This window comes from Oncorhynchus masou, chromosome 3 (assembly GCF_036934945.1).
Source record: "Oncorhynchus masou masou isolate Uvic2021 chromosome 3, UVic_Omas_1.1, whole genome shotgun sequence".
Lineage (NCBI taxonomy): Eukaryota > Metazoa > Chordata > Actinopteri > Salmoniformes > Salmonidae > Oncorhynchus > Oncorhynchus masou.
The window spans coordinates 44,945,069-44,964,107 of NC_088214.1; the positions used below are offsets into that span (position 1 = coordinate 44,945,069).

The 19,039-nt window shown below is 42.9% G+C and overlaps 1 protein-coding gene across 1 annotated transcript in view; it reads left to right on the forward strand.

The window, feature by feature from the left end:
• Positions 1-19,039, forward strand: part of asap1a (ArfGAP with SH3 domain, ankyrin repeat and PH domain 1a) — a 157,500-nt gene that overhangs the window by 115,184 nt on the left and 23,277 nt on the right. The window contains exons 16-18 of the mRNA XM_064942550.1: positions 2,669-2,802; positions 7,933-8,024; positions 13,052-13,232. Coding sequence (XP_064798622.1) covers positions 2,669-2,802; positions 7,933-8,024; positions 13,052-13,232 — 407 coding nt within the window. The remainder of the gene's footprint in view (positions 1-2,668; positions 2,803-7,932; positions 8,025-13,051; positions 13,233-19,039) is intronic.

Sequence of the window (19,039 nt, forward strand, 5' to 3'; positions counted from 1 at the left end):
ATATAGTTATAAACATACTAAAACATGCTCAAGTCAATTGTGCTATATATCATCCAGAAATCCATATGTATTGATACGCCTTAACATTAGAATTCTGTTAACTTGGTAAAAAATGTTCAACCCAAATTTAGAATGACAGTCCTTAGTGCTTCACGCTGAGTCTATCACTCAAATTGAAGACCTTCAACTAAGCACACACGGTAAGAATGTACATCTACAAACGTATATAGACAGTTTTTACTACTCATTTTACCAGTATTGACTTTTTTCATGACAGCCCTTGTTCATCCCTGGTTTACAATGCAACGAGTGACATGTTAATAACAGATCGGTATCTCAATGCATTTTAATCTAAATTACAATAAGCTTCCCAGTGTGTAAACCTCCAAAATCAATCCTAAATAAATGTACAGACACAGTTGACCACCCCCCTCCTTCCCTGCACTCTTCTTCCAGCGTCTATTCATATTCTGCTTCAGATAGCGTTTCAGTTCATCCTCTCAATGGCACATGTTCAAAGTGGATGACCCTAGATAATGTCTCTCACCTGAGCCGACACTGTCCTATACAGTTCACTATGTCTTGTCCATTTTCCCACCAGTGCACCAGCAGCATGAGAGAAGTTTGGACGGGATCTCTCTCCCAGCTCACTCCAAGTGGACTCATGACTCATGAGTGATAAGGCAGTTGATAGCTTCGACTGGATGCTGTGTACAGGTTGCTGGCTCGGTCTCACGGTAGAAGTGGTGAAGGACAAGGTCATAGTGAACGCATTTGACGCCCTTTCTTCAGCCGGTTAAGGGGGGTGAAGCTCACACTGTTCTCATCGCTTTATTACTTATATGCATCAAGATAATATAATATTCCTCAAACATACAAGTATTTCACACAATTTTAGAGATACACTTGTTGAAAATCCAGCCACAGTGTCCAATTTCAAAAAGGCTTTACGACGAAAGCACACCAAACGATTATGTTAGGTCAGAGCCAAGTCACAGAAAAACACAGCCATTTTTCCAGCCAAAGAGAGGAGTCACAAAAAACAGAAATAGAGATAAAATGAATCACTAACCTTTGATGATCTTCATCAGATGACACTCATAGGACTTCATGTTACACAATACATGTATGTTTTGTTCGGTGAAGTTCATATTTATATCCGAAAAGAGTTTACATTTACCTCTTTCGCCCCGTTCTTTCTCTCTTTTTCTTCTCCCTTTCTCTTTGTTCTCATTAAACAACCACCCAATATTTGCATGGCTTTTCAAATGCAATTATTTGAAGGGTGCTATCTGCTTCCCGCATCTTTCGCATTGCAATGTTTTTTGAGTATTGACAAAACAATAGACGTAATGAATTCATTATTCAATGCTGAACAATATGGTTTGTTATTTATATCTAGTGTAATTGTGTCTTAAATCCCTACATAAACCTTTGATTGTTTTTGTGTTGTCAATTTAGTTCAGTGGGTACATTTACATGCACACAATACAATTACTGTGAGTACTGATATTAATATAATAGTTTGATAAAATGTTTACATGCTTTTCAAGAACGATTTCCCTGATAATCAGGTAGCCTGATCTGAAATCAGGCTACCTGATGGAACTTTGATAAATGCAGAAAAGTCCCTAACCAAAATAAATGTTCCAAAACAGCGACTTGTTATTTTTGGGAAGCCAATTTGATTCTGAGTTTGGACATGTAAAGTTTGTTTTAAAACTATACTTCACTCGTGCGTAAGAGGGAGACTTGCGTTGCTAGCACATGGAGCAGATCAAATACACTGCTGGAACTTAAGCAGTTTACATGTCCAAATAATTAGAAAGATTGCAAAATAATACAGGCATTTCAATCAACATATGCTTACTTCGATTATGACCTTACACCGATTAAGATAAGCAGAGTAAGGTATTTGTATGACTAATGCCATACTCGGCCTACTGCAATAATCAGTTTAATATTGAATTATTAGTGTGCATGTTAACTTAAATCAATGTTGATTCCGTTTTTAAGGGCATTGACTCAGCTTGGTGTTAAGCCTAGAGCATCTTTGTATAAAATGCAACTGCATGCATTGGCTTTGATGGATGACTGTTTCATCTTTATTTAATTTGAACCTTTATTTAACCAGAACAAATTCTTATTTACAATGACGGCCTACACCAGCCAAACCGGGTGCGCCGTCCTATGGGACTCCCAATCATGGCTGGTTGTGATACAGCCTGGAATCGAACCAGGGTCTGTAGTGACACCTCTAGCACTGAGATGCAGTTCCTTAGTCCACTTCGCCACTCGGGAGCCCAACATTCAGCATTTGATAACCCTGGTCTCAGTACTGTTTGGCTCTAATGTCCCTTATAAGCAGCACCTCAGTCAATCAGACTGACAGACAGACAGTTGTCTGGATGTTTAAAGCGCCCTCAACTTCTGTTGTCTTATTGTTTAGGAAATTCCCATCCTCTTTTGTATTTTTTTGTATTATTGATAAAGAGAGCGATAGTGTTGAATAAGAGGGGTCCTAGAGCGAGGGGAGTGTACAGTATATAGCGGTGGTACCAGGATTCGATCCCATGCACAAGGGTATAATTTATAGTGTGTGCTGAAGGTGGAGACATACCCGCTAGACTTGCCCCAGACACTGTTGTCATCTGTTCTTTCTTTGCAGAGCCAAAATGGCTGTCTACTAATCTTGGCATCCTGACGTGTATCGAGTGCTCTGGGATCCACAGGGAGATGGGTGTCCACATCTCCCGCATCCAGTCCATGGAGCTAGACAAACTGGGGAGCTCCGAACTCTTGGTATGTTGACGCGTACACTGAGTGTACAAAACATTATGAATACCTGCTCTTTCCATGACAAAGACTGACCAGGTGAATCCAGTTGAAAGCTATGATCCCTTTTTGATGTCTCTTGAAAAAATTGAGACATGAATTGTGTCTGTGCCATTCAGAGGGTGAATGGGGAAGACTAGATTTAAGTGCCTTTGAACGGGTTATGGTAGTAGGTAGAACTGCCACGCTGGGTTTTCACGTTCAACAGTTTCCCGTGTGTATTAAGAATGGTCCACCACCCAAAGGACATCCAGCCAACTTGACACAACTGTGGGAAGCGTTGGATTCCAAATGGGCCAGCATCCCTGTGGAACACCTTGACACAACTGTGGTAAACATTGGATTCCAAATGGGCCAGCATCCCTGTGGAACACCTTGTAGAGTCCATGCCCCGCCGCTCTGAGGGCAGAAGGGGGGTGCAAATCAATATTAGGAAGGTGTTCTTAATGTTTCGTGCACTCAGTGTATACTGGTATCCTGACACATCTTGAGGCTCCAGGGCCACACAATTTGTTTGTCAAAATGAATTTCCGGCCGGGAAGGGGGGCCGTTCTTTCAAAAATGACATAGGTCCATTATAATTCTTCATACTTTCTATCAGGTTTTAAACATTCAAGTGTAGCTTGGAGTCATTTTTTTTATACACAATATAAAAATATATATGTAGGTGTATTTGTCTTACTTTGTGTTTCTTGTCAATGAGATGCATGATGTGTTTGACATTGGCATTATGCAATGAATATATATGTTATGTTTGTGATGAATGTCTAAAGGGTCAGTTTCCATGACTCAGACTAATTTATCTCTATGGAATTACTGCATATTTTTAGTCTAGGACTCTGCTTAATCTCGTTCCTAATTTCTTTGTTCAGGTGTGTTAGTTTGTATATATACTGTCCAAGACAATGTTCCCTGTCAACATTGACCTTTATTGTATCTTAATTTAATCATAGTGCCTTGCAAAACTACTCAGACCCCTTAGATTTCCTCACATTTAGTGTTAAATTAAATCTATTTTAATCCCACTTTGTATTTTTTTGTCCACTATCTACACAAAATACAGTATAATGTCAAAGTGAAAGTGTTCTTGTAATAATAATTACTATATATATATATACATATATATACTGCTCAAAAAAAATAAAGGGAACACTAAAATAACACATCCAAGATCTGAATGAAATATTCTTATTAAATACTTTTTCTTTACATAGTTGAATGTGCTGACAACAAAATCACAACAATTATCAATGGGAATCAAATTTATCAACCCATGGAAGTCTGGATTTGGAGTCACACTCAAAATTAAAGTGGAAAACCACACTACAGGCTGATCCAACTTTGATGTAATGTCCTTAAAACAAGTCAAAATGAGGCTCATTAGTGTGTGTGGTCTCCATGTGCCTGTATGACCTCCCTACAATGCCTGGGCATGCTCCTGATGAGGTGGCGGATGGTCTCCTGAGGGATCTCCTCCCAGACCTGGACTAAAGCATCCACCAACTCCTGGACCGTCTGTGGTGCAACGTGGCGTGGTGGATGGAGCGAGACATGATGTCCCAGATGTGCTCAATTGGATTCAGGTCTGGGGAACGGGCGGGCCAGTCCATAGCATCAATGCCTTCCTCTTGCAGGAACTGCTGACACACTCCAGCCACATGAGGTCTAGCATTGTCTTGCATTAGGAGGAACCCAGGGCCAACCGCACCAGCATATGGTCTCACAGGGGGTCTGAGGATCTCATCTCGGTACCTAATGGCAGTCAGGCTACCTCTGGCGAGCACATGGAGGACTGTACGGCCCCCCAAAGAAATGCCACCCCACACCATGACTGACCCACCGCCAAAGCAGTCATACTGGAGGATGTTGCAGGCAGCAGAACGTTCTCCATGGTGTCTACAGACTCTGTCACGTCTATCACTTGCTAAGTGTGAACCTGCTTTCATCTGTGAAGAGCACAGGGCGCCAGTGGCGAATTTGCCAGTCTTGGTGTTCTCTGGCAAATGCCAAACGTCCTGCACGATGTTGGGCTGTAAACACAACTCCCACCTGTGGATGTCGGGCCCTCATACCACCCTCAGGGAGTCTGTTTCTGACCGTTTGAGCAGACACATGCACATTTGTGGCCTGCTGGAGGTCATTTTGCAGTGCTCCGGCAGTGCTCCTCCTGCTCCTCCTTGCACAAAGGCGGAGGTAGCGGGTCCTGCTGCTGGGTTGTTGCCCTCCTACGGCCTCCTCCACGTCTCCTGATGTACTGGCCTGTTTCCTGGTAGCACCTCCATGCTCTGGACACTAAGCTGACAGACACAGCAAACCTTCTTGCCACAGCTCGCATTGATGTGCCATCCTGGATGATCTGCAAGTGACCAAAACATCAGCCAGGAAGCATAGTAACTGAGAAGTGGTCTGTGGTCACCACCTGCAGAACCACTCCTTTATTGGGGGTGATTTGCTAATTGCCTATAATTTCCACCTGTTGTCTATTCCATTTGCACAACAGCATGTGAAATTTATTGTCAATCAGTGTTGCTTCCTAAGTGGACAGTTTGATTTTACAGAAGTGTGATTGACTTGGAGTTACATTGTGTTGTTTAAGTGTTCCCTTTATTTTTTTGAGCAGTATATATATACATGTATGTGTGTGTGTGTGTATGTGTGTGTATATATGTGTATATATGTGTGTATATATATATATATATATATATTAGCATGAGTATTCAGCCCCTTTGTAAGATTTGGCTGAACACATCACATAATACGTTACTCACTCTGTGTGAAATAATCCTCATAATTGTTAAATGACTAACCCTTCCTCTGTCCCCCATACATACAACATCTGTAAGTTCAAGTATTGGATTTAAAGTACAGATTCCTTCTGAACTGAGCTGCAGGACAGGAATGAAACTGCTAAAGGATGTTACCATGAGGCCATTGGTGATTTTAAAACAGTTCAATGGCTGTGATGGGAGAACACTGAGGATGGATCAACAACAATGTTGAGACTCCACAATAATGATCTAAATGGCAGAATGAAAAGAATAACACAAACATACACAATAAAAATATTCCAGAATAACATCTTGCAACAAGGCACTAAAGAATACTGAGGGGAAAAAACACAGCAAAGAAATACACTTTTTTGGTCTAAATACAAAGCCTCAACAGCCTTTGCTTCTCAAATGACTGCCTCGTCTGGTTCAGCAACTACTTCTCAGATAGAGTTCAGTGTGTCATATCGACTGACCTGTTGTCTGGACCTCTGGCAGTCTCTATAGGGGTGCCACAAGGTTTAATTCTCGGGCCGACTCTTTTCTCTGTATACATCAATGATGTCGCTCTTACTGCTGGTGATTCCCTGATCCACCTCTACCCACACGGCACCATTCTATATACTTCTGGCCCTTCTTTGGAAACTGTCTTAACTAACCTCCAAACGAGTTTCAATGCCATACAACACTCCTTCCGTGGCGTCCAACTGCTCTTAAATGCTAGTAAAACGAAATGCATGCTCTTCAACCAATCCTTCCAGACTCACATTAAGCACCATTCCAAAATTAAATCTAGAATTGGCTTCCTATTTTGCAACAAAGCATCCTTCACTCATGCTGCCAAACATACCCTTGTAAAACTGACCATCCTACCGATCCTTGACTTCGACGATGTAATTTGCAAAATACCCTCCAATACTCTACTCAGCATACTGGATATAGTCTATCACAGTGCCATCTGTTTTGTCACCAAAGCCCCATATACTACTTACCACTGCAACCTGTACGCTCTCGTTGGCTGGCACTCGCCAAACCCACTGACTCTAGGTCATCTACAAGTCTCTGCTAGGTAATTCCCCGCCTTGTCTCAGCTCACTGGTCACCATAGCAGCACCCAATCGTAGCACACGCTCCAGCAGGTATATCTCACTGGTCATCCCCAAAGCCAATTCTTCCTTTGGCTGCCTTTCCTTCCAGTTCTCTGCTGCCAATGACTGGAACGAATTGCAAAAATCACTGAAGCTGGAGACTCATATCCCCTCTAACTTTAAGCACCAGCTGTCAGAGCAGCTCACAGATCACTGCACCTGTACATAGCCCATCTGTAAATATCCCATCCAACTACCTCATCCACATACTGTTATTTATTTTTTGCTCCTTTGCACCCCAGTATCCCTACTTCCACATTCATCTTCTGCACATCTATCATTCCAGTGTTTAATTGCTAAATTGTATTTACTTTGCCGCTACGGCCTATTTATTGCCTTACCTCATTTGCACACACTGTATATGGACTTTTCTATTGTGTTATTGACTGTATGTTTGTTTATTCCATGTGTAACTCTGTGTTGTTATTTGTGTCACACTGCTTTGTTTTATCTTGGCCAGGTCGCAGTTGTAAATGAGAACTTATTCTCAACTGGCCTACCTGGTTAAATAAAGGTGAAATAAAATGTAAAAAAATATATATATGTTTAGGGCAAATCCACCACAACATGTCACTGAATAACTGCCTCCTTATTTTCAAGCATGGTGGTGGCTGCGTCATGGTATGGGTATGCCTGACATCAGCAAATACTGGGGAGTTTTTCAGGATAAAAATAAATGGAATATAGCTAAGCACAGGAAAAATACTTGAGGAAAACCTGCTTTAGTCTGCTTTACACCAGAGACTGGGAGATTCATTCACCTTTCAGCAGGACAATAACCTACAACACAAGGCCATATCTACATTGGAGTTGCTTACCAAGAAGACAGTGAATGTTCCTGAGTGGCCAAGTTGCAGTTTTGACTTAAATATGTTTGAAAATCTATGGAAAGACTTAAAAATTGCAGTCTAGTCATGATCCCCAACATCTTTATAGAGCTTGATGAATTTTGAAAAGAATAATGGGCAAATATTGTACAATCCAACCCAGAAAGTCTCACATCTGTAATCGATGCCAAATGTGTTTATAACATGTATTGACACAATATAATGCGAAGAAATCCAAAGGGTCTGAATACGTTTGAAAGGCACAGTATATGGTATGTTTAACTCCTAAACTTTGTCTGTTTCAAAGGCAGTTTACATGTTATTCAACCCACCTGTTCTGCTCTCTCTCCTCAGCTGGCTAAGAACATAGGGAACAGTAGTTTCAATAGCATCATGGAAGGCAATATTCCATGTCCCTCGCCAAAGCCCACCCCATCAAGTGACATGTGAGTGTTATTGAATTAACATCAGTCAATTGAACTCAATGTGAATCTAGTCTTTTCAACCCATCTGAAATCTAAAATGGTTGTCATCATAGCAGGTTGCGAATATATGTGTCCGGGGCTGAAAGTAAATGTAATTACTTGCCGGTACAGAACCTCCTATCTGGAGGGGCATAATTAATAATGATGTCTTTTGTTTCAAAATATATGTCTTTGGTCATAATGTTTCAATCTGATTTTCAAATAAATCAATAACAAGGCTATATACAAGGAGTACTGGCACTGAGTCAGTGTACTGGGGTATGAGGCAGTTGGGGTTATTGATTGAGGTAATATATACATGTAGGTTTGGTTAGGTTATTGATTGAAGTGCTATGTACATGTAGGTAGGGGGTGAAAAACAAAACATCCGGGTAGCTGTATTATTCACTATTCAGCAGTCGTATGGCAGTCCAGGAGGCTTTCGGTCCCAGACTTGGCACTCTGGTACCCCTTGCCTTGCGGTAGCAGAGGGAACAGACTGTGAGTCTTTGACTTTGTGAGTCTTTGGCTGGGGTCTTTTCAGGGCCTTCCTCTGACACCGCCTGGTATAGAGGTCCTGGATGACAGGAAGCTCGGTCCCAGTGATGTACTGGACCACACACATTGCCTTGGAGCAGTTGCCATGCCAACGGTGATGCAGCCAGTCACGATGCTCTCTATGGTGCCGCTGTAGAACTTTTTGAGGATCAGAGGACCCATGCCAAATCTTTTCAGCCTCCTGAGGGGGAAGAGGCGTTGTTGTGCCCTCTTCACGACTGTGTTCCATGTATTCCACTATCAGGTCTTTTGTCTTGCTGATGTCGAGAGAGTGGTTGTTGTCCTGGCACCACACTGCCAGGTCTCTAACCTCCTCCCTGTAGGCTGTCTCATCGTTGTCAGTAATCAGGCCTACAACTTTGTGTTATCAGCAAACTTAATGATGGTGTTGGAGCCGTGTGCGGCCACACAGTCGAGGGTGACCAGGGAGTACAGGAGGGAGCTAAGCATGCACCCCTGAGGGGCCCCCGTGTTGAGGGTCAGCGTGGCGGATGTGTTGTTTCCTACCCTCACCACCTAGGGGCGTCCCATCAGAATATCCAGGATCCAGTTGCAGAGGGAGGTGTTAAGTACCAGAGTCCTTAGCTTAGTTATGAGCTTGGAGGGTACTATGGTGTTGAACGCTGAGCTGTAGTCAATGTACAGCATTCTCACATAGGTGTTCCTTTTGTCCAGTTGGGAAAGGGCAGTGTGGAGTGCAATAGAGATTGCATCATCTTTGGAGGCATTTCCAAATTGGCATGGATCAGGGGTTTCTGGGATGATGGTGTTGATGTGAGCCATGACCAACCTTTCAAAGCATTTCACAGCTACAGATCTGAGTGCTACAGGGCATACAGTATGTAGTCATTAGACAGGTTACCTTGGTGTTCTTGGGCATGGGGACTATGGTGGTCTGCTTGAAACATGTAGGTATTACATTTTTATTTTTTTATTTAACCCTTCATTTACCAGGTATGTTGACTGAGAACACATTTTAATTTACAGCAACTACCAAGGGAATAGTTTCAGAGAAGAGGAAGGGGATGAATGAGCCAATTAGAAGCTGGAGATGATTAGGTGGCCATGATCGTATGTGGGCCAGGACACTGGGGTTAACACTCCTACTCTTACGATAAGTGCCATGGGATCTTTAGTTACCACAGAGGGTCAAGACACCCGTTTAATGTCCCATATGAAAGACGGCACCCTACAAACTGGATGAAGGTTGAAAATGTCAGTGAAGACACTTGCTAGCTGGTCAGCTCATGCTCTGAGTATGCGTCCTGGTAATCTGTCTGGCCCTGCGGCCTTGTGAATGTTAACCTGTTAAAAAGCCTTACTCACATTGGCTACGGAACAATTGGTGCTCTCATGCATGGTTCAGTGTTGCTTGCCTTGAACCAAGCATTGAATGCATTTAGCTTGTCTGGTAGACTCGCGTCACTGGGCAGCTTGCGGCTGGTATTCCCTTGGTCAATCATCATAGTTGGGGTGGCAGGGTAGCCTAGTGGTTAGAGCGTTGGACTAGTAACCGGAAGGTTGCAAGTTCAAACCCCTGAGCTGACAAGGTACAAATCTGTCGTTCTGCCCCTGAACAGGCAGTTAACCCACTGTTCCTAGGCCGTCATTGAAAATAAGAATTTGTTCTTAACTGGTTAAATAAAGGTAAAAAAATAAATAAAATAAAAAATAAAAAATTGTTTGCAAGCCCTGCCATATCGGATGAGCATCAGAGCTGGTTTAGTAGGATTCGATCTTAGTGCTTTATTGACACTTTGCCTGTTTGATTGTTCGTACGTACACAGGCGTAGCGGGATTTCTAATAAGCATCCAAATTTGTGTCCCGCTCATTGCCTTTAGCTCAGTTCAGATGTTGCCTGTAATCCATTGCTTCTGGTCAGGCTATTTATGCACGGTCACTCGGACTACATTGTCGATACACTTATTAATGAAGCCAGTGACTGATGTGGTAAACTCATCAATGCCATAGTATGAATCCCACAACATATTCAAATCTGTGCTAGCAAAACATTCCTGTAGCTTAGCATCCACTTCATCGAACCACTTCCATATTGAGCTCATCACTGGTACATGCTGTTTGAGTTTTTGCTTGTAAGCAGGAATTAAGAGGATGAGGTTATGGTCAGATTTGCCAAATGAAGGGTGAGGGAGAGCTTTGTATGCATCTCTGTGTAGAGTAGATGTGATTTAGAGTTTTTTTGCCTGTAGTTGCACATAAGACATGCTGGTAGAAATTAGGTAAAATGGGTTCCCTGCATTAAAATCCCCAGCCACTAGGAGCACCACATCTGGGTGAGCATTTTCTTGTTTGCTTATGGCCTTATAGAGTTGGTTGAGTGCAATCTTAGTGCCAGCATCGGTATGTGATGGTAAATAGATGGCTACGAATAATACAGATGAGAACTCTCTTGGTCTACATCTTGCCATAAGGTTCTCTACCTCAGGTGAGCAAATACCACTAGACTTCTTTATTATTAGACATCGCACACCAGCTGTTATTGACAAATAGACACACACTCCCACCCCTCCTCTTACCAGATGTAGCTTCTGCATTTTCTTGTTTGCTTATGGCCTGGTGGTAAATAGACAGCTGCAAAAAAATATACATAAACTCTTGAAAGCTCTCTTTTGGGAAATAGTGTGGTCTACAGCTTATCATGAGGTTCTCTAACTCGGATGAGCAGAACCTTGAGACTGCGCACCAACTGTTGTTGACAAAGAGACACACAACCCCTTCCGTCACCTTACTGGACACAGCTGTTCTGTCCTGCCGATATATAGAAAAAACAGCTAGATTTATATTTTCCATGTAAGTTTATGGAAGGGGGTGAGGACCATGAGCCTCCTAGGTTTTGTAGTCAATGTAGCTAGAGGAGAACGGAAGCTAGCTGTCCTCCGGGTACACCATTGTGCTACACCAGAGAGTGGTGTTGAGGCTACTATAGACCTTAATTTTAAAACAGTGTGCTTTAATCATATAAATAAGTATACTGTATTTAGGGTAGTTTTGTCTAAAAATTATATATTTTCACTATAAGAATAAAAAAAGATTACTCACTCCTCTTCCTCCTCTGAGGAGCCTCCACTGCTGCACACGTTCATCCCCTGTAAATTAATTCCAAAAGCACACCAGCCATTTGATGGATGTAAAAATACCTGTGCAAGAAAAACGCCAGAAAGTGTAATAATATTTGACAATTGAGACATTTGTAACCTGGACAGGAATTTAATAAAAGTAATAATTTTTAAGCCTCATTTAGATATTTTTCTGCTTATAATTTCTGAAATTTGGTAGGCTATTTGTTAGTCAACCTGTCTATTATTAGATAGGCAGCATACTGCTTCTCTTGTCATTACTTGACGCTCTAGAATACTAAAATAAGACTTTCCTCACCAGAATGTCATACATTTATAGAATGAATGCATCATCAACAATCTAGTTGACATGCGTAAGGTTCTCTTACATTTCTGCTTCTCTCGCAGAGCGACGACGTCCAAGTGTAGAACCAACAGGACCCTGAACAGCTTCTACCCTGAAGCCATAAGACTGCTAAATAGTTAGTTAAGTAGTTAACCAAATAGTTACCCAGACAATCTGCATTGACCTTTTTTTGCACTAACTTTTTTGACTCATCACATACAGTGCTGCTACTGTTTATTTGTCAATTTATTTCAAGTTATACTCTATGTACATATCTACCTTAATGACCTCGTATCCCTGCTCATCGACTCGGTACTGGTACCTCTTGTATATAGCCAAGTTATCGTTACTCATTGTGTATCTATTATTTTTATTATTATGTTTTAATTTTCTATTATTTCTCTATTTTCACTCTGCATTGTTAGAAGGTCCCGTAAGTTAGCATTTCACTGTTAGTCTACAACTGTTGTTTACGAAGCATGTGACGAATATCATTAGATTTGGTTTAGGTACCAGGGAGATTTTCTGTGCAAAATTTCCAAATTACAACAGTTAAACTGGTTTTAAGGAATTTAAAATCTGTGAAAACGATGTTTCTAATAGCATTTCAGTTAATCTGGATGCATATTTTATTTGGTGGGGGGAAAAATGCTGAACGAGAGAAATCATATTTCTCTAATCCTGTTCCGAGACAAAAATGAACATTTGGTCTATTATTTTTACTGCAAGGATTCTGCAGGAGGCCTACAGTCTGTGTCCAGTTACTTTTCCAACTGTTCCATCTGAACTTCAAAGGTTCAAACCAGGGAGTGCTGTTATTGTGATAGGCAAATCTTTTACCGATACGGTGTACCACCACTATTTACTTGACTCCGTACCTGCTTACTTTCACCCCTGACTGTGTCAATAAATATAAATTATCTCCGTATGGTGCAAATCCAATACATTTCTGATACCGGCCTAAGTATTAGTTCACTGGCAAACAGTTAATTATGATAAGAAACAAACCTTATATTCTCTATGGCAGGACGGTGAGGAAGGAGTACATCAACGCGAAATACCTGGACCACAAATTTGCCCACCAGACTGGCAAAGCCACGGTTCCAGGCAAGTTGTCGGAGGCGGTGCGCTCCCGGGATCTGCTGTTACTTATCCAGATTTATGCCGAGGGGGCGGAGCTTATGGAGCCCCTGCCCGAGGCAGGAAAGGTAAGGGTAGCTGTGTTCATTTTATTCTTAAATAGCATATTAACTAAAGTGCAAAAAGAGTCAGAAAAAAGTGGTCAAAATTCCAAAACAATTTGGCATCACTGGACGAAGACGTGGTTATGAGTGGCGTTATTTGATATATTTTTATTTATGTATATTTTATTTACAGTACCAGTCAAAAGCTTGGACACACCTACTAATTTTCTTTCTTTTTTACTATTTTCAACATTGTAGAATAATAGTGAAGACATCAAAACTAGGAAATAACACATGGAATCATGTAGAACCAAAAAAGTGTTAAACATATCAAAATATATTTTGTATTTTACTTTCTTCAAAGTAGCCACCCTTTGCCTTGATGAGAGCTTTGCACACTCTTGGCATTCTCTCAACCAGCTTCATGAGGTAATCACCTGGAATGCATTTCAAATAACAGGTGTGCCTTGATAACTTAATTTGTGGAATTTCTTTCCTTCTTAATGCATTTGATACAATCTGTTGTGTTGTATACCACCTCTACCTTGTCACAAGTTTTGGTAAAAGACCAATTACATATTATGGCAAGAACAGCTCAAATAAGCAAAGAGAAACGACAGTCCATCATTACTTTTTAAGACAAAGGTCAGTCAATCAAGAACATTTCTTAAAGTGCAATCGCAAAATCCATCAAGAGCTATGATGACACTGGCTCTCATGACGACTGTCACAGGAAAGGAAGATCCAGAATTACCTCTGCTGTAGAGGAAAGTTTCATTAGAGTTACCAGCCTCAGAAATGGGCAATTAACGGCACCTCAGATTGCAGCCCAAATAAATTCTTCACAGAGTTCAAGTGACAGACGCATCTCAACATCAACTGTTCAGAGGAGACTGCATGAATCAAGCCTTCATGGTCGAATTGCTGCAAAGAAACCACTACTAAAGGACACCAATAAGAAAAAGAGACTTGCTTGAGCCAAGAAACACGAGCAATGGACATTAGACCGGAGGAAATCTGTCCTTTGGTCTCATCAGTCAAAATGTGAGATTTTTGGTTCCAACTGCCGTGTCTTTGTGAGACGCAGAGTAGGTGAAAGGATGATCTCCGCATGTGTGCTTCACGGTTCCCACCATGAAGCATGGAGGAGGAGGTGTGGGGTGCTTTGCTGTTGATGCTGTCAGTGATTTCCACAGCATTCTGCAGCGATACACCATCCCATCTGGTTTGTGTTTAGTTTTTTTTTCTCAACAGGACAATGACCCAAAACACACCTCCAGGCTTGTGCAAAGGCTGTGTATTTGACCAAGAAGGAGAATGATGGAGTGCTGCATCAGATGACCTGGCCTCCACTATCACCAAACCACAACCCAATTGAGATGGTTTGGGATAAGTTGGAATGCAGAGTGAAGGAAAAGGAGCCAACAAGGGCTCAGCATATATGGCGACATTTTGAAAAGCATTCCATATAAAGCTGATTGAGAGACACAAGATGACACCGACAGCGATGGTCGCCTCTCTTACTAGAAAAGATGCATATTTTTGTGTGTGTATTATTTCTTACATTGTTAGCACAGAAAATCTTAAGCGTTATTACCGGTAGGAACTATTGGACATAAGTGCGACGTCAATTTACCAACATTACGACAAGGAATACGACTTTCCCGAAGCGGATCCTTGGTTTGGACCGCCCACCCATGACAATGGACCTAATCCCAGAAGTCGACCCAAAGCAACGCCACTGCAGAAGGGGCAGACGGAGCAGCCTTCTGGTCAGGCTCCATAGATATGCACATTGCCCACCACTCACCGGGAATACTACTCACCAATGTCCAGTTTCTTGACAACAAGGTAGACACAATCGAGCAAGGATTGCCTTCCAGAGAGACATCAGAGATTGTAACATTTTCTGTTTCACGGAAACATGGCTCTCTCGGGATACGTTGTTGGAGTCGGTGAAGCCATCGAGCTTCTTCATGCGTCGTGCCGACAGAGATAAACATCTCTCTGGGAAGAAGGGTTCTGTATATTCCCCATCAAGCAGACACCACAATGGCCCTCAAGGAACTTCACTGGACTATGTAAACTGGAAACTATATATCCTGAGGCTGCATATATTGTAGCTGGAGATTTTAACAAAGAAAATTTGAGAACAAGGCTACCTAAATTTGATCAGCATATTTAATTCAGCACTCGCAAGGGCAATGCACTCGATCACTGCTACTCTAATTTCTACGATGCATACAAGGCCCTCCCTCGCCCTCCCTTCCTCAAATCTGACACGAGTGCATCTTGCTCCTACCGTCTTATAGGCAGAAACTCAAACAGGATGTACCTGTGACTAGAACCATTCAACGCTGGTCTGACCAAGCGCAATCCACGCTTCAAGATCGTTTTGATCACACGGACTGGGATATGTTCCGGGTAGCCTCAGAGAATAATGTTGATGTATACGCTGATTCTGTGAGTGAGTTTATAAGGAGGTGCATAGTGACTATTAAAACCTTCCCTAACCAGAAATCGTGGAGGGATAGCGGCATTCGCGCATAACTGAAAGCGCGATCCACCGTATTTAACCATGGAAAGAGGACTGGGAATAAGGCCAAATATAAACAGTGTATTTATTCCCTCCGCAAGTCAATCAACCAAGTGAAATGTTGGTATAGGGACAAAGTGGAGTCGTAATTCAACGGCTCAGACACGAGACGTATGTGGCAGGGTCTATAGGAAATCACGGACTACAGAAAGAAAACCAGCCACGTTACGGACACTGACATCTTGCTTGCAGACAAACTAAACACCTTATTTTCCCTCTGAGGATAATACAGTGCCACCATCACGGCACGTTAACAAGGACTGTGCCCCCCTCTCCTTTTCCGTGGCCGATGTGAGTAAGACATTTAAGCATGTTAACTCTCGCATGGCTGCTGGCCCAGACGGCATCCCTAGCCGCGTCCTTAGAGCATGCACAGACCAGCTGGCTGGAGAGTTTTGGACATATTCAATCGCTCCCTATCCCGTCTGCTGTCCCCACATGCTTCAAGATGTCCACCATTGTTCCTGTACCCAAGAAAGCAAAGGTAACTGAACTAAATTACTACCGTCCGGTAGCACTCACGTCTGTCGTCGTGAAGTGCTATGAGAGACAAGGCAAGGATCATATCACCTCTACCTTACTTGCCACCCTAGACCCACTTCAATTTGCTTTCCTCCCCGACAGGTCCACAGTCGAGGCAATCGCCATCACACTGCACACTGCCCTATCCCATCTGGACAAGAGGAATACCTATGTAAGAATGCTGTTCATTGACGACAGCTCAGCATTCAACACGACAGTTCCCTCCAAATTGATCATTAAACTGGATGCCCTGAGTCTCAATCCGACCTGTGCATTTAGGTCCTGGACTTTCTGATGATGCCGCCTCCAGGTGGTGAAGGTAGGAAACAATGTCTCCACTTTGTTGACCCTCAACACTGGGGCCCCACCAGGGTGCATGCTCAGCCCCGTTCTGTACTCCCTGTTCACCCATGACTGCGTGGCCATTCACACCTCCAACTCAAGCATCAAGTTTGCAGACAACACAACAGTAGTGGGCTTGATTACCAACAACTACGAGACAGCCTACAGGGAGGAGGTCAGGGCACTCTGAGTGTGATGCCAGGATAACAACCTCTCAGAGAGAGGGAGCACCGCCCTATCCACATCGAAGGGACAGTAGTGGAGAAGTTGGAAAGTTTTAAGTTTCTCGGCGTGCACATCATAGACAAACTGAAATGGTCCACCCACACAGACAGTGTGGTGAAGAAGGCGCAACAGCACCTCTTCAATATTAGGAGGCTGAAAAATCCCTGACAAACTTTTACAGATGCACATTCGAGAGCATCCTGTCGGGCTGTATCACCGCATCATACAGCAACTGCACCGCCCTCAACCGCAAGGCTCTCCAGAGGGTGGTGGTCTGCAAAATGAATCACCGGGGGCAAACTACCTGTCCTCCAGGACACCTACAGCACCCGATGTCACAGGAAGGCCAAAAAGATCATCAAGGACAACAACCACCAGAGCCACTGCCTGTTCACATTGCTACCATCAAGAAGGCGAGGTCAGTACAGGTGCATCACAGCTGGGACCGAGAGACAGAAGCTTTTTTTCAATCTCAAGGATATCAGACTGCTAAACAGCAATCACTAACTCAGAGAGGCTGCTGCCTACATTGAGACCCAATCACTAGTCACTTTAAACAATGCCACTTTAAATAATGACACTTTAATAATCTAAGCAAATCAAAATTAGTTATATAACCCTTCGTACATCAGCTGATATCTCAAAGTGCTGTACAGAAACCCAGCCTAAAACCCCAAACAGCAAGCAATGCAGGTGTAGAAGCACAGTGGCTAGGAAAAACTTCCAAGAAAGGCCAAAACCTAGGAAGAAACCTAGAGAGGAACCAGGCTATGAGGGGTGGCCAGTCCTCTTCTGGCTGTGCTGGGTGGAGAAAATATAACAGAACATGGCCAAGATGTTCAAATGTTCATAAATGACCAGCCTGGTCAAATAATAATAATCATAGGCAGAACAGTTGAAACTGGAGCAGCAGCACGGCCAGGTGGACTGGGGACAGCAAGGAGCCATCATGCCAGGTAGTCCTGAGGCATGGTCCTAGGGCTCAGGTCCTCTGAGAGAGAGAAAGAAAGAGAGAAAGAGAATTAGAGGGAGCATACTTAAATTAAACACAGGACACCGGATAAGACAGGAGAAGTACTCCAGATATAACAAACTGACCCTAGCCCCCCGACACATAAACTACTGCAGCATAAATACTGGAGGCTGAGACAGGAGTGATCAGAAGACACTGTGGCCCCAACCGATGATACCCCCTGTACAGGGCCAAACAGGAAGGATATAACCCCACCCACTTTGCCAAAGCATAGCCCCCACACCACGAGAGGGATATCTTCAACCACCAACTTACCATCCTGAGACAAGGCTGAGTATAGCCCACAAAGACATCTGCCACGGCACAACCCAAGGGGTGGCGCCAACCCAGACAGGACGATCACATCAGTGACGCACCCCTCATAGGGACGGCATGAAAGAGCACCAGTAAGCCAGTGACTCAGCCCCTGTAATAGGGTTAGAGGCAGAGAATCCCAGTGGAAAGAGGGGAACCGGCCAGGCAGAGACAGCAAGGGCGGTTCGTTGCTCCAAAGCCTTTCCATTCACTTTCACACTCCTGGGCCAGACTACACTCAATCATATGACCCACTGAAGAGATGAGTCTTCAGTAAAGACTTAAAGGTTGAGACCGAGTCTGCGTCTCTCACATGGGTAGGCAGACCATTCCGTAAAAATGGAGCTCTATAGGAGAAAGCCCTGCCTCCAGCTGTTTGCTTAGAAATTCTAGGGACAATTAGGAGGCCTGCATCTTGTGACCATAGTGTAGTGTAGGTACAGTGGAGCAAAAAAGTATTTAGTCAGCCACCAATTGTGCAAGTTCTCCCACTTAAAAAGATGAGAGAGGCCTGTAATTTTCATCACAGGTACACTTCAACTATGACAGACAAAATGAGAAGAAAAAAAATCCAGAAAATCACATTGGAGGATTTTTACTGAATTTATTTGAAAATTATGGTGGAAAATAAGTATTTGGTCAATAACAAAAGTTTATCTCAATACTTTGTTATATACTCTTTGTTGGCAATGACAGAGGTCAAACGTTTTCTGTCTTCAGAAGGTTTTCACACACTGTTGCTACTATTTTGGCCCATTCCTCCATGCAGATCTCCTCGAGAACAGTGATGTTTTCGGGCTGTTGCTGGGCAACACGGAC